Source organism: Leopardus geoffroyi, chromosome D2 (assembly GCF_018350155.1).
Source record: "Leopardus geoffroyi isolate Oge1 chromosome D2, O.geoffroyi_Oge1_pat1.0, whole genome shotgun sequence".
Lineage (NCBI taxonomy): Eukaryota > Metazoa > Chordata > Mammalia > Carnivora > Felidae > Leopardus > Leopardus geoffroyi.
The window spans coordinates 8,405,781-8,421,693 of NC_059334.1; the positions used below are offsets into that span (position 1 = coordinate 8,405,781).

General features: G+C 44.9%; 1 protein-coding gene across 3 annotated transcripts in view; it reads left to right on the forward strand.

The window, feature by feature from the left end:
* STAMBPL1 (STAM binding protein like 1) overlaps window positions 1-8,687 on the forward strand; it is a 49,307-nt gene extending 40,620 nt beyond the window's left edge. For all 3 annotated transcript variants that reach the window (XM_045439486.1, XM_045439485.1, XM_045439487.1), the window contains exons 8-11: window positions 544-681; window positions 6,122-6,234; window positions 7,124-7,223; window positions 8,364-8,687. In XM_045439486.1, the coding sequence (XP_045295442.1) occupies window positions 544-681; window positions 6,122-6,234; window positions 7,124-7,223; window positions 8,364-8,420 (408 nt within the window). In that variant the 3' untranslated portion in view covers window positions 8,421-8,687. The remainder of the gene's footprint in view (window positions 1-543; window positions 682-6,121; window positions 6,235-7,123; window positions 7,224-8,363) is intronic.
* The last annotated feature ends 7,226 nt before the right edge of the window (window positions 8,688-15,913 follow it).

The following is a 15,913-nucleotide window of genomic DNA, read 5'->3' on the forward strand; positions in this document are numbered from 1 at the left end:
TTAACTGAGCTATCGTGGACCAGCCTGGGATGCTAAGAACTCCTATTTATTATACATCTTCCATTGTGAACATAGGTTTTGAGTTCCAGAGAGCTGATTCTCAAGTTTTTTGGCAAAGAATCCATTTTTAAGAGTGAGGCTTTGATTTTGAGTGTCGATGGGTTGGGAGGTTGCAGGTGGTGGGACGGATGCTCTCTGGTCTTTTTCTTTTTTTTTTAAATATTTTTATTTGTTTTTGAGAGAGACCGAGCGTGAATGGGAGAGGGGCAGAGAGAGAGGGAGACACAGAATCCAAAGCAGGCTCCAGGCTCTGAGCTGTCAGCACACAGCCCGACGTGGGGCTTGAAGTCATGAGCCGTGAGACCATGACCTGAGCCAAAGTTGGACGCTTAACCGACTGAGCCAACCGGGTGGCCCGGACGCTCTCTAGTCTTACAGCAAATCATTGTATTTCCATTTCAGGTTGTGGGTTTTTGTTTTTTGTTTTTGTTTTTGTTTTTCCCTTTCAGATGCTTGTTATCCTTTGTGCCAATTGTTTTCTAGACGCATAATGAATTTACTATCACCCATGTGATTGTGCCAAAGCAGTCTGCGGGGCCGGACTACTGTGACGTGGAGAACGTAGAAGAATTATTCAGTGTTCAGGACCAACACGGCCTCCTCACGCTCGGATGGATCCACGTACGTGTGACCTTTTTTTTTTTTTTTTTCTTTTTTAATTTTTTTTTTTTCAACGTTTATTTATTTTTGGGACAGAGAGAGACAGAGCATGAACGGGGGAGGGGCAGAGAGAGAGGGAGACACAGAATCAGAAACAGGCTCCAGGCTCTGAGCGTCAGCCCAGAGCCTGACGCGGGGCTCGAACTCACGGACCGCGAGATCGTGACCTGGCTGAAGTCGGACGCTCAACCGACTGCGCCACCCAGGCGCCCCTTTGTGTGTGACCTTTTTTCAGCGGCAGTTTCTGCTCAGTTTTCTGTGGGGTGCTGCTTGCCTACTTGAGGGCACGTACCTTCCTTCAAATAGTTTCTTATTTGTAATTTTTTTCAAGTGTAACAAATGTCCTGTAATAAATGACTTGCTTTGATGATTTTTGTATGGCCTAATGGAGACCTAGTCAGAGTTTTAATTAATCTTGACTACACTGTTATTGTTCTCTCTGCCTATGCCACTGGTCAAAAGTAGATTATTTTAAGAAGATTCCTAAAAAATATTTCTTTCAGGGGCGCCTGGGTGGCGCAGTCGGTTAAGCGTCCGACTTCAGCCAGGTCACGATCTTGCGGGTCCGTGAGTTCGAGCCCCGCGTCGGGCTCTGGGCTGATGGCTCAGAGCCTGGAGCCTGTTTCCGATTCTGTGTCTCCCTCTCTCTCTGCCCCTCCCCCGTTCATGCTCTGTCTCTCTCTGTCCCCAAAATAAATAAACGTTGAAAAAAAAATTTTTTTTTAAATATTTCTTTCAAACAGATGTTTGTAAATGTCCGATAGGGACCGTACATTCTTCCGCATCTCCCTTACAGGCCAAGGATGAATTTATCGCTGCATGAACAGCCATGGTGGGGCCGAATATATTGGGTTCGAACCTCCACCAGGCCATCATAGAATCAAGAAAGGGCTTACGAATGAAAAGATTTGAGTGTACATCTCGGCTCTGCTAAGAATTCTTGACAGAAATGTTGGCAAATGAAGCAATCTGGACATCAGCTTTTATCATCCATAGAACAGATGTCATAATAATTGACTTCATAATAATTGTCTGCATTAGAATGAGATAACATCAATGAATTTTGAAGCACATGTTTCTAGGAATTCAGATAATTGTAGCCGTGGGTTTTGGTGACAGTGCTCTACTTTTCCTCTCCATGGTTTAATCTGTCTGGGGGGACACTTTTCCATTCAGTCTTATACATTTGGACCTGGGGTAAGGACAACTCATCCCGTGATAGTGGGAATGAGATATGGCCAAGATTTTCAGGGCACATCCAAGAGCCCTTAAAGAGATATTAATGACCTCTTTGTACAAATTTTTCAACATTTTTATTTATTTTTAAGAGGCAGAGAGAGAGAGAGAGGAGGGGGGAGGGGCAGAAAGAGAGGGAGACGCAGAATCTGAAACAGGCTCAGAGCCCAACTCGGGGCTCGAACCCACCAACCAGGAGATCATGACCCGAACTGAAGTCGGACACTTAACCGACTGAGCCACCCAGGCGCCCCAATTAGTGACCATTTTTTATTTTACTTGACCTACAAGGATGCGCTGAGTAGGGGCAGGACACATACTTAGATCCCTCACCACACACACACACAAAATCACCAAGCACTTGGTGCTATGGAATTTCAGAGGGTACAGGAGACTTTAGTCCCAGCTCTGCCTGGAGGTTACTACGTTCTCTTAGTCTCCTCCTTGCTTCTAGGGACCCTCAATGACCAGGCAGGGCTAGTGAGTGCCCTGTCTCCCTCACTGGATTCGTGCGAGCCATAAGTAAGACATCAAGTGTGAGAGCCCTTTGAAAAATACAACCGCCTCCCAAATGAAAGAAATTATTTCTAATGAAGAGTTTGCAAAACTTTCCCAAATATGTCTATTTGTTTGATTTAGCAGTAAGTAAGGTGCCTTACTGTGTGCTTAGAAATTGCTGAATTTTAAAAAAATGTTCATTTATCTTTGAGAGGGGAGGAGGGGCAGAGAGAGAGGGGGACAGAGGGTCCGAAGCGGGGTCCCCACTGTCAGCACAGAGCCCGATGGGGGTGGGGTGAGGGGTTCAAATTCACTAACCATGAGACCATGACCTGAGCCAAAGTCAGACGCTTAACTGACCGAGTCTTGCAGGTGCCCCTAGAAATTGCTGAATTTTCAAGGCGCTGTTCAGTTTAATGTGATTTTCTGCGACAGGAATGCATTTTCAAGCAAAATAAATTGTAGCAAAGAAATTCTAACATAAACTGAGAAGGAATGACAGTCCATTATATTATACTTACATTGAAGAGTCAATGTTAGTTACTCTTACAAAACATTTGCCAAATTAAAAGACCGGTTTTCCCTGTATGACCTTTGTGTATAGTATAGGCAATAAGGAAGTTACATCATTTAGATTATGGATTTGTCCAAATTTTAGAAATCCAGGATTTTGCTTTTTGTTTATTTATTTCTCCACGTCAAGTCATTGAAGTTCCATGAAAACGTGTTTAAAACCTATTCCTAAGTTGTAATGGCCGGAAATGACGTTTTGTGGTTTTTATTGACCTAATAGTGGCAACAGGTTCCAGAGCTAGTCATGGGAAAGAAGGCCTGAATCAGAATGAGATAGGGCTGGGTTCAAATGTAGCCTTCCCACCTTTACTGGCTCTGTGAACTTCTGCATGTTATTCACTCTTCTTCTTAGCTCAGTCTCCTCATCTGTAAAATGGGGATAATCACAGCACTTGTCCCATGTTGTTGTAAGAGTCGAAGGAGATAATATGTGGGAAGTGGTTCGTTCAGTGCCTGGCACGTTGTCGAGTTGCAGTGAATGGCATCGGCAGCCATCATCATCACGATCATGGTCATGGTCATTTTGATTTCCATAGAGGGGGTGGGGTGGGAGCACCAGTCTCCCGTGGGAGAGCTGCTGTTATCAGAGTAGAAGTGATTCTCTTGGCAGAAATGAGGGGCTCAGGACGCTCGTGGTGTGCGTTGAGTGTGCAAATAAATGGACAGGCTGCGTGATTTGTCTGTTTGACACTCTGTTTGCTTCTCTGCAGCACTAGAGTCCCTCTGAGTGACTCTTGCTCCCTCGCCAAGGCATGGACGGTTCTGCGCAGTGACAGGAGGTTTGCACTGAATCAGATTAACAGGCAGTTAGACCCCCTCTACTCAGACCCTCCCTAAAGATTTGGGTTTTAAAAACCAGGATAATTGCCAGTCTTCTGTTGACCTACGTCTTTATAGACTGAAACCAAGGCTAACTTTTTCCTCGCAGAACACGTATCTTCTGTAAATAGATTTCAATGGATTCTACCTTCATTCTATTAATTCTATAGAGTGAAGTGGGAATGAGTTGTAAAATTTTGCATTTCCTTAGCGGACCGTGGTTACGTGGAAAGGCCATGAAGCGATTTTTATCGGCCCATGGCCTTCAGTTAACGATGACAATATTAAAAGAAACAACAACAGCGATAATACGGCAACAAAAACAGCTAATGATTTTGATTCCTTTCCATGCGGTAGGCACTGTTCTAAGAACTTTACATGGATTGTCGCATTTAATTTTAATGTAGCAGCCCCAAGAAGAAAATGATTATTGTTCTCATTTTACAGCTAGAGAAGGGGGCACGGGGGGTTAAGTAATCTTCTCAGTGTCATATAGGCAGTGAGGGTTGGGACCAGGACCCAGGCAGTCCATGCCAGGGACCTCGGTTTCCTGATTAAAAGTGGTCACTTTCCTTTTTCAAGGGGAATTGGGGTTGACTGTGCATCACCCATGGCCTGAGCCAACATCAATACAGGTGCATGTATTCTCATACTCAACTGTGAACCTCTGATTTGTCTCTCCTAAACACACGTTTGTATAGAGCCCCAAACCTGCAAGATACTTCTTTGGGTTTATAACCTCCCCTTCCTTCTTATCATATGGGTATTTACTTGCTGTGAAAGATTAGTTCCAAACCCCTTCAACAACTTGGAGAGTTCCGTTCTCCCATTTGTAGGGAATGATGCATCCACGAAAAGATACACAGCAAAATGTGGGAAATTCATTGAAAACTTGCTTTTGTGTCCATAGTTTTGCATAAAGTATCTGTGAGTTTCCAATCACAGCTCTGTTCCTGACCAGCTGTGTGACCACGGGCAAGTTACTTAAAGGAGATTTGGGATCCCTGTGTGTAAAATTGAGATAATAATAAAACTATCCCTAGCTTCATTGTCATGATTTAATGAGAATCTCTCTCTCTCTCTCTCTCTCTCTCTCTCTCTTTTTTTTGTTTTTATTTATTTATTTTTTTTTTTTTTTAATTTTTATTTTCAACGTTTATTTATTTTTGGGACAGAGAGCGACAGAGCATGAACGGGGGTGGGGCAGAGAGAGAGGGAGACACAGAATCGGAAACAGGCTCCAGGCTCTGAGCCATCGGCCCAGAGCCTGACGCGGGGCTCGAACTCACGGACCACGAGATCGTGACCTGGCTGAAGTCGGACGCCTAACCGACTGCGCCACCCAGGCGCCCCTCTTTTTTTTTTGTTTTTATACATACTGTGTTAGCTAACACACACTGTAGTCTTGGCTTCAGGAGTAGATTCCCGTGATTCATCACTTACATAAAACTCCCAGTGCTCATCCCAACAAGTGCCCTCCTCAATGCCCATCCCCCACTTTCCCCACCTCCCCAACCCCCACCCCCCATCAACCTTCAGTTTGTTCTATGTGAGTCTCTTATGGTTTGCCTCCCTCTCTGTTTTTATCTTATTTTTCCTTCCTTTCCCCTGTGTTCATCTGTCGTGTTTCTCAAATTCCACATATGGGTGAAGTCATATGATATTTATCTTTCTGTCTTATTTCATTTAGTGTAATACATTCTAGTTCCTTCCATGTTGTTGCAAATGGCAAGACTTCGTTCTTTTTCATCACCGAGTAGTATTCCAGTGTGTGTGTGTGTGTGTGTGTGTGTGTGTGTGTGTCTGAGTGGGTGTATATACCATATATAGAGAGAGACTACTATATATATATATATATATATATATTTCTATAAAAGTAGAAATATTTGCAACCTGTAATTTCCTCCCGTGGAGCCTCCGTTTTCCACCCTGGTCTCACACGACAGTTCAGCTGCCTCTTCCCCATTGTAGGCCAGCAGGTGTGTGGAGTTGTGTGTGTGTATATATATATACATATATATATATATATACACATTAGTTTCCGGTTCTGTCTTTTCCAATAAGCAGAAAGTACATGAACACTTCCAAAAGCCTCTTCTGCAAGTCTTGGTCATCCCAAAGATGCACAAAAGGAAGGGTGATGTCAGTGACCCATTTTCTAAAATCCTTATTTAATTAACGATGGATTAATCACTGGAGTTTTCTCTGAGCACGGGCTGTGGTCTTGGCTAAGACTCCACTGCTCCAGTGTGATTGTCCTCTTTTCTTTTTATAGACACATCCGACCCAAACTGCGTTCTTGTCCAGTGTTGACCTTCACACTCACTGTTCCTACCAGCTCATGTTGCCAGAGGCCATCGCCATTGTTTGCTCACCGAAGCATAAAGAGTAAGTGTGCCGATCCTTGGGGTCCAAGTAAGGCTTTTGCCTGGGGCTGCTGGTGGCGCTTAGATAGGCAGGCGCACCGTGCCCTTGGGAAGAAGAGATTGGTGCCAGCCAGCTCCCTTTATACCTGTAGCTCTGCTGTCTCTTCCTTTCTAAGGTCCTTTCCGTAGTAGATTCACTGGCTCTATTTAGTGACGACATTATTCCGGGTTGCCTTGTGAGATCTTACTTCTACTGTATCGTCTCCTGTTGAAAGACAATTTCCAGCCTTAGCTGAATTACCTCCAAAGCCTTTCTAGGTTTGGGAGACAGTGGTTATTGTCGAATGATTATGAGCAGAGGAGTCAGACAGACTTCGAGTGGAATCCCGGCTCCACACTCACGTGGTGTGTGTCTCGCGGATTACGTGACCGCTCTGGGCCTTGGTCTGTTTATCCTCGACCCCTGCCCAGCGGGACTGACGTGAAGAAGCGGCTACATGGCAGTCGGCGTAAAGGGCTTGGCACAGTGACTGGCACCGTAGCTAGCGCTCGACAAATATTTGCTGTTTCTATAAACAGTATTCACGTTATTAGAAAAAGTTGAAATATCCGCCACCTGTAATTTCCTCCCATGGGGCTTCAGTTTTCCACTCTGGTCTCACACGACAGTTCAGCTGCCTGTTCCCCATTCTAGCCCAGCAGGTGCATGGAGTTGGCTTTGGCCCCCTGGGGGTTTCTCTCTGGGCCAGTTACTGCAAAATCGGCTCAAATTATCTCTGTGGACTTCCTAGTTTTGTGGTTTCTGTCTCCGTCCCGTTTTGAGGAAAATGTATCCTTGGGCCATTCAAACAAAGCCCCTGGAAAGCCAAATGATCCTTAACTTTTGTACATTTGTTCCCACCCTGGAACAGCACGGGCATCTTCAGGCTGACCAACGCCGGCATGCTCGAGGTTTCTGCCTGTAAAAAGAAGGGCTTTCATCCACACACCAAGGACCCCAGGCTGTTCAGTGTGAGTAGGCTGTGTTGACTATTTTTTTAATGTTTTATTTTTGAGAGAGAGAGGGAGGGAGAGAAACTGTGAGCAGGGGAGGGGCAGAGAGGGAAAGAGACACAGAATCTGAAGCAGGCTCCAGGCTCCGAGCTGTCCGCACAGAGCCGGACGCGAGGCTCGAACTCATGAACCGCGAGATCATGACCTGTGCCAAAGTCAGACGCTCAACCAACTGAGCCACTCAGGCGCCCCTGTGTTGACTATTTTTTACAGATACTTGTTTTTCACCTCTTCCTTTCTTTTTTTAAGGAGAGAAACAGTAAGAGTATGATATGGATAAAACACTTAGTTTGTTGTTTTCTTATCCCGAAAATTAATCTTTGTAGGTACTTCTGGTTTCTTTGCACTATTAATTTATTTACGAGAGAATGCCAGTATTTCTATAGCAGAGTTGATATGCCTAAAGTTACTTTTCCATTTGTGCATGGAAATAGAGTTTTCCTCAGACTCCTTACAATTAAAGAAAATGATGCTAAATGTCTTATGAATTATTTCTGCTCGATGTGGCCACATTAATTTTTTCATAATGGTTCAATGAAAACTGTAATCGTAATTCTTTTTTAAAAAATTTTTTAATGTTGGTTTACTTTTGAGAGAGAGAGAGCACGAGCAGGGGAGGTGCAGAGAGAGAGGGAGACAGATTCTGAAGCAGGCTCCAGTCTCTCAGCTGTCAGCACAGAGCCCAGTGTGGGGCTCGAACCCACGAACTGTGAGATCATGACCGGAACCCAAGTCAGACGCTTAACCGACCGTGCCCCCCAGGGGCCCCCGTAATCATACCTGCTGATTGGCTTGGATTTAGCCCAAAAGAAATATTATTTGACTCCATCTGTCCTCCTAACTGCTTGCGGGCTGGTTCCCTGGCTGGAACATCAGAGAAACATTATTTTGAAATTAGAATCTACTTAAAATGAAAACTACCTGGCAACCTTTGTAAATCCGTTCGTGCCAGAAATGAATGAACACGATTCTGTCCGTTCTGATCAGGAACCTTTTCAAAATTGGGAACACTTTTATATCAGGGAACTCCTATCCCCACTCTGACGAGAACCGTGTTAATTAAACCTTATGATGTAAAACCAATTTCTTCTTACCTAGATATGCAAACACGTGTTGGTAAAAGACATAAAAATAACCATGCTGGATCTAAGGTGACGTGTTCTGAAGATTAGTACCGTCAACACCAGACATCTACCCATGGACGTGTGGTTGCCGAATTTTCTTAAGATGTTTCCTGAAGTGACTGATATTTTATATTTATACGTTTTAGATCAGAAAGTTTGATATTTATTGCTCCTGCACATTTTGAAGTTCTCTTTTTGAGTTGCCCTGTCTCCGGAGAGGTCACAGTGCTTTTACGTCGGTACCTGTGAATGTACTCAAATACCATGACCAGATAATAAATCGTGCTGCAAACAACAATATGTCCGGTATTTTAGAGGTCTCTGCGCATGTTTTCAGATCTTTAGCTGTTTCGCTGTATTCTTTAACTCGCTCCTGAAACATGTGATTCCAAATAAGAAATTCTGAGTGCCAGGCAGTCCGCAAGACAGGCCATCTGGTTCTGCAGTCATTCCCCCCGGTGGAAAAAGATGAGCAGTTTTCACGTGCGAGAAGAAACATGCCCGCAGGTGGTAGAGCCGTCTTTCGTTCAATGTCAGCAAGTCCGGCTCAGAGATCCGTCTGCGGGGGTCCCAATGGATGAGACCAGAACGGTGAGCTCAGGGAGCAGGTGTCTGAGGGCTTGAGGTAGCAGACGATTCATTAACTTGATTTAGGTGACTGAACGCAGAAACGCTTGAGAGAAGAATAGAAAAAAAGAATCAGATTAAAGTGGACGGCTTGTTACCGTGAAAGTCAACGGGGGTGATGGGGAGGAGAAATGAAGTGTAGGAAATACCTGATAATTTTCAGCCGAAAAGAATAAATAAGAGAATAATTTGGAAAGCACGCTTGCAATGAAAAGTATCTGCATATAAATCAAGGCATGGGAAATTGGAAGACAAATCTCTTTAAACTGAATAAGGTTAACAAATACGATGTTATGGTGTAATCAGGCTTGGATTGGGATTTGTGACTGGTACCTAGATAATAAAAACATTGACCTGGATCAAAAGATAGGGATGAAATACAAGGAATAGGAGGTTTGTGTGCTATGTAGGCAAATTGAATTAGTGGGAAAAACCTAAGAATGGAAACAATTGTGGAGACAGAGTGTAACCTTATTGAGAGGTAGAACATTTGAAGAGGTAATTAAGGTGAGATGGGGCCACTAGAGGGTCCTAACCCTGATGTGTCCTGGATGTGTCCTGATGTGAAGAAGAGATTAGGACAGGGACCCAGAGGGAAGACCAGGGGAGGACACAGGGACCAGACAGCCCCCCACAGGGAAGGATGCTTCCGAAGAAACCAAAAGTGCCAACGCCCTGATCTTAAACTTCCAGCCTCCAGAGCCGGGAGAAAATAAATTTCTGTCCCTTACACTACTCAACCTGTGGTATTTTATTATGGCAGTCAAGCAAACTAATACAGCACTCGATAAATGTTTACTGAAGTTGTTTGTTTTCTTTTTTCTCACAGACGGAATTGAAAATGACTTTCTTTGTTGTCATGCAGAAATGACTCTCTTGTCCGCAGACCTTGTCAATTATAGACAAGCAAGGCAGGATGTCTGTGGGTTATTCTCCGCTCCTGAAATTGCTCCTGGATTCTCTCGAGAAGTATTTTGTTTGAGGAGCGACTGGCATCCTATTTGAGGTGTGGTGTCAGTTAAGGTTGTATCATAGGGGTGGTCCGTGTCTCTCCCCACTCCATTCCATGCTGCAGCCACACAGGTCACACTGGAGGATACGTTGTCACAACCACTTGGACCGGGACTGAGGTTTTCATTGGGAAGCCAGCCACCATGGCCTCAAAACATGGGAAACAGGTGTTTCTCACCTGACACATCTTACAGAATTAGGTAGCAAGCGAATGTCTTCTGTGAAGAAGACGCTTGAGACATGTGATGGGTTTGGCACAGATCAAGGAAGAGAGGCAAACATTCAGCTCCTTGTTCTTCTTAGAAGAATTTAGCTGGTTATTTGTTGAGAGAACAAATAGACGAAACACTCTTCTCTGTTCCTGTAAGCGACATGTTTCCTTTTTGAGTGTCTTGGCTTTTCATGAGGCAAGAAGGTGCTTTCCTTGGGGACAGCTGACAAAAACATTGGTTAGTGGCTTTTAGAGATCCATCATACGGATGTCCGAGAAGACTCGTTTTTTTGAATTATCGAAAGGCATGTCTTCGTCTGGGTTGCTGTCGTGAAAATACCATCAGCTGGGTGGCTTAACCAACGTTTATTTCTCACAGCCCTGGCGGCCGCAAGTCTGAGAGAAAGCCAGCGCGGTTGGGTTCTGAGTGAGGGCTCTCTTGCAGGTTTACAGACCGCTGCCTTCTTGCCATGTCCTCATATGGTGGAGAGACCTCATCTCTCTCCTCTAGAGTCTCTTCTTATAAGGGCTCATCATGAGGGTTCTACCCTCATGATTTAATCACGTCCCAAAGGCTCCACCTCCAGACACCATCCCCCCAGGGATTAGACTTCAGTGTATGGATTTGGGGGGAGGGGAGTACAAACGTTCAGTCCGTAGCAAGGAAAGCGCCAAATAGCTAATAGTTTATCCATTTGCCATGTGTTATGGAAGCTGTCCTGTCCATCTCCCGAAATCCCATAATTACATTAAATAGTACCATTCATGAGAGTGTGAATCGCTGTTATTCTATTCCCTGTGATCTGGTGTTAAAATGCCTTCGAATAGTTTTACAGAATTACTCATTATGAAGATAGTTTTCAAAAAGAATGGCCAGGTGATTAAGTCATAGTAGGTCTCAGATTTCAAGAACAGACTTCTTGAAAGAAAGGGTTTTTTAAGTTAAAGCAATATATTTTATACTAATAATGATTTATAATTATGCTTTTAATTTTGTAACAATTAAAAAAATTTTTAATGTTTATTTATTTTTGAAGGAGAGAGAGAGAGAGAGAGAGATACAGAGCATGAGCAGGGGAGGGGCAGAGAGAGAGGGAGACACAGAATCCGAAGCAGGCTCCAGGCTCTGAGCTGTCAGCACAGAGCCCGACACGGGGCTCAGACTCACCAACCTGATCATGACCCGAGCTGAAGTCAGATGCTTAACAACTGAGCCACCCCATAATTTTATAATATTTTTATATTTAAAAGAATTTAATAAAATCCATATGCGTGTACAAGTTTGAATGATCGAAGGGGAGCTAGAGAAATGGAAGGGATAAAAATCTAGGGGAGAGAACATTATTGAGAAAGGAAACGAGCCAGCATTCAGGGTGAAGTTGTTTGGGACAGTACAGAGGATGAGGGACAGAAAACAGAATAACAGAGAAGGGCCTGGGGAAGGGGAACGGGGACGGGCTGAGTGTTGTAGACTGGCTGTGCTGAATTGTTTGAAGCAAATACCGTGGGCGTTATCTAGACCAAAAGACTGTCTAAAACCATGGAGGTACTTTTTCTCCTCTGTCAAGGGAGATTACCTATACCCCTGCAGTGACTGTGAAAATGGAAAATGGTTTATTCCAGTTCTCACGGTCCTCGTGGGTCCTGGACGTACCAGGGGATTGAGTGATGACACTATACTCTCGAATCTGAAGGGGATGTTTAAAATTCTCCTGTGCAGTTATTCCAAGAGAGAAAAGTGTTGACAGATGGTTCGAAAAAAAAAAAGTTCCATAACATTTTCTCTCAATAAGAGGCTGATGCACCAGGAAAACATAACAAAACAAGTAGAAGACATTTGCTGTATTCCTGTCTTCAAGCCGGGTTTTCTTACCTACAGAAATAAAGTATATGTTCGGTTTGGCCGGGCAGTGAAGTGTATGAATTACTGATTTAGCAGGTTCCTTTCAGCAATAAAATTTCACACTTACTGAAGTGTTTTTGCAGGGCCACGCGTTATTTTTATTTTTTTCTTTGTAAAAAACTATTTGTGGAGGTAAAATTCATGCAACATAAAATTAATCATTTTTAAATTTACTTATGTATTGTAATTTATTTCTGAGAGAGAGAGAGCACGAGTGGGAGAGGGAGGGAGAGAGAATCCCAAGCAGACTCCCCGACGGGGGTCAATCCCACAGCCCCGGGATCATGACCTGAGCTGAAATCAAGAGCCACCCAGCCACCCCCATATTCATCATTTTAAAGCGACTAATTCAGTGACATTTAGTACGTATGCAGTATATAGTGCAACCCTACCTCTGTCTAGTTCCAAAACATCCCCATCACTCCAGGTAAAACCCCTGACCCATTAAGCTGTTCCTCCCACTTCCTTCCCTCTAGCTTCTGGCAACCGTTGATGCCCGCGGTCTCTATAAATTTATCTACTCTGGGTGTTTCATATCCTTGGAACCATACAATACGTGAACTTTTGCGTCTGGTTTCTTTCACCTTACGTGAGTTTTGAAGGTCTATCCACATCATACCACGTATCAGTGCTTTCTCCCTTTTTATGGCTAATATCCCATCGTATGGGTATGCCACAGTTCAACTGTCCGTTCATCCAATGGTGGATGATTGGCATGTTTTCACCTTTTGACTATTGTGAATAGTGCTCCCATGAACATGTACTTTTTGAGTGTCTGTTTGCATTTTGGAGGGTCTGTACATAGGAGTTGAATTGCAGGGTCGTATGGTAATTCTATGTTTACCTTTTTGAGGGACCACCAAACTGTATTCCACAGAAAACAGAAGCCGAACCATTTTACGTGCCCACCAGCAATGTACAAGGGTTCCAGTTTCTCCACATCTTTGCCAACACTTTGTCTTATAATCGCTATCCTGGTAGGTGTGTTTTGTGGTGTCCCATAGTGGTTTTGACGGAGCGGTACATTATTGACTTAATTCTGTGAAAGCCAAATTTTAATAATAAAATCAGAGCCGATGATCAAGATGCCCGAGGCTCCCAGAACCTTCTGTCATCACATGCTTATTATTGTGGGGCACCCAGGCCCAGGCATTTGTCAGGTTCACTAGAACATGTTCAGAAGAAGAATTTTATCTTATCAAGGATGGTCAACTCTTCTGGGGTGGGTAGGATTAGAAATACAGAAGAGAGATCAACCAACAACAGCCATGCTAATGGCATCTAAATCCTACTTTGGCTTTGCGCGAGTCAGTGTTTTATGCCTTCGCATGGAAGAGGGCTCCCTGGGGATGTCCGTCTGAAATCACAAACTTTTCCTTTTTTAAAAAAAAAAAAATTCAATGTTTATTCTGTGAGAGAGAGAGAGAGAGAGAGAGAGAGAAAGAACGTGAGCAGGGGAGGAGCAGAGAGAGGGAGACACAGAATCAGAAGCAGGCTCCGGGCTCTGAGCTGTCAACACAGAGCCCGATGCGGGGCTCGAACTCATGAACCCTTTGATCATGACCAAAGTCGGACGCTCAACTGACTGAGCCACCCGGGCGCCCCAGGGCAGGTGATGCCATTTTGTAGAGGAAGGTCTGATGTTAAACAATTTTAGGGCATTTCTTAAGGTGTTTCAGGTTGTGGCATATGCAGAGAGATCTAAAAGAGGAGGCAAGAATCAATCCAATGACAAGACAGAGGAATAAACTTCAAAACGAAATGTGGAGGCAAAGAAAGAGACGTGACCTAAGAAGAATATGAAAATACCATCTTTTGACTGGTGTGTCTACAGTGCCCTATATTTTTCTCCAAGGATGGGAAATCTGCTTGAGGATTTCTGAACTTCAGGCTTCCGAAAAACTGCCCTTAACTACGCTACGTAAGAGCCTCTGTTGTCATCAGTTTTGCTTAAATGTAGCCTATGTCACAAAGGCAACCAGGCAAGCTGTAATCATTCGTATTCCCTCCGGTCTTCAAAGGGGCCATGAAGTTATCACAAGAACATTCTAGAATAGCTGTCACCACCGGAAACAAATTAGAGAGGTGACAGTGCCGGGGTGTTCATTTCCGAGATGCATTTCCGGAAAGGAGAAGAAGAATTTACCCCTCCAGGTGAGGTGGTTGTGAATGGCAAATGAATCAGATACCAACTTTCTCACTCAAAATGGTCTTCATTTCTTACAATTGCTGTCTGACTTCGGGCCAGACATTTCACGGGCAAAATGTGGTGAACTCTGCTTTGGAAAATTACAATCAGGTCGTAGTCAAACTTCTAGAGTGTGTGCGTGGTTCAGTTCTTGGGAGATCTCTTTTCTGTTCCACACAGGTGCACACTGTCCCTTCTCTGGGCCTCTGCCGGGGACCCACGCCACGGACACCCCACTTCCCCTTCCCGAGCCTCAACACCCTTCCCTCCCCCACCCTTTTTTCCCAGCTAACGCTTATTCTTTACGCCTTCTCTCAAGCATTACCTCCCCAGGGAGGCCTCCCCTGAGCCCCTGGCTGTAAGATACCCCACATGCATGTGTCCACTTTTGTAATCCTCACAGGGCACCCAGCCACCTGTTCAACGTCCATCTTCCTCGTAGACCGGAAGTTCCATGCGGGCAGAACCTTGCCTCTTGTCTTCATGGCGCTCGCACCTGCCCCAGTCCTCGCTGACGGCAGGTGCTCTGGAGACGGTACCTGAGTTAACCTGGGTCTCCCAGGAATGAACAGTGCTTGTACTCTGGTTTTCGTGAGCTGATGAGGAACAGCCACATCTAGGGCTGCCCTCCTCCTCCTCCTCCTCCTCCTCTTCTCCATCTCTTTTTTTCCCTCCAAATCTTTTTGAATAGGCTTAGTCGCAGCCATGGCTCCTGGTGGAGCTGTGTGCATTGGCTCAGACAGCCTCCTGCCTCACCGCAGTCAGGAACTCTTCTCCAGGCCGTTGTGTGTCCGAAATCCTACTGGAGAGCCTCGAGCTCAGCCTGGCTGCAGGAATGATGCCACACTGACGACAAAGACTTATGTTGCTGGTTTTATCTCCTCGAGATTCATCTCGGGCTCATCCACGAGACTCTGTCCAGCCCTTCGAATCACGGGGCATCTTATGGAATCAAGGGGAGGAGGTGTTGCTCTAGGACTGTGCACGGTGCGGAGACACTGAAGCTGGGTGCTCACAAGGAAGGGGCGACTCACTTAGGCTCATTTAGTGAGTGGTTCTGGCTCTCCTGGTCACGGCCTCTGGCCATGGCTCCTTCAGATCCTCGGACTATTCCAAGCCCTCAATCGCTGACCAGAGAGCCCGCATCCTCTGATGGTGGATACGAAGAGGACAGTGCGGGGATTTGTTTTACTTTATGTAAACTCTGCAGTGATGACGGGAACGGTTGGTGATTTCTGCCTCAATTACCAAAGCGATCTGGCTGCAAGGTGTCTGCACTAATGCCTAAGTTCAAGTGTAGGACGTAGGGAGCGCCCTTGCCCGGTAAGTGTAATCCTGCCACTGGGAAATTTCCTTCAGTCACAGCATGTTACAGTGCTTCTCAAATTTTGATGTGCAAAAGAGGCATCAGAGAAATCTTTTTTAAATATTTTGAGAGAGAGAGAGAGAGAGAACGAGCCTGGGAAAGGCAGAGAAAGAGAGAGAGGGAATCCCAAGCAGGCTCCACACTGTCAGCGCAGAGCCTGATGTGGGGCTCAAACCCACGACGGTGAGATCATGACCTGAGTTGAAATCAAGATTTAG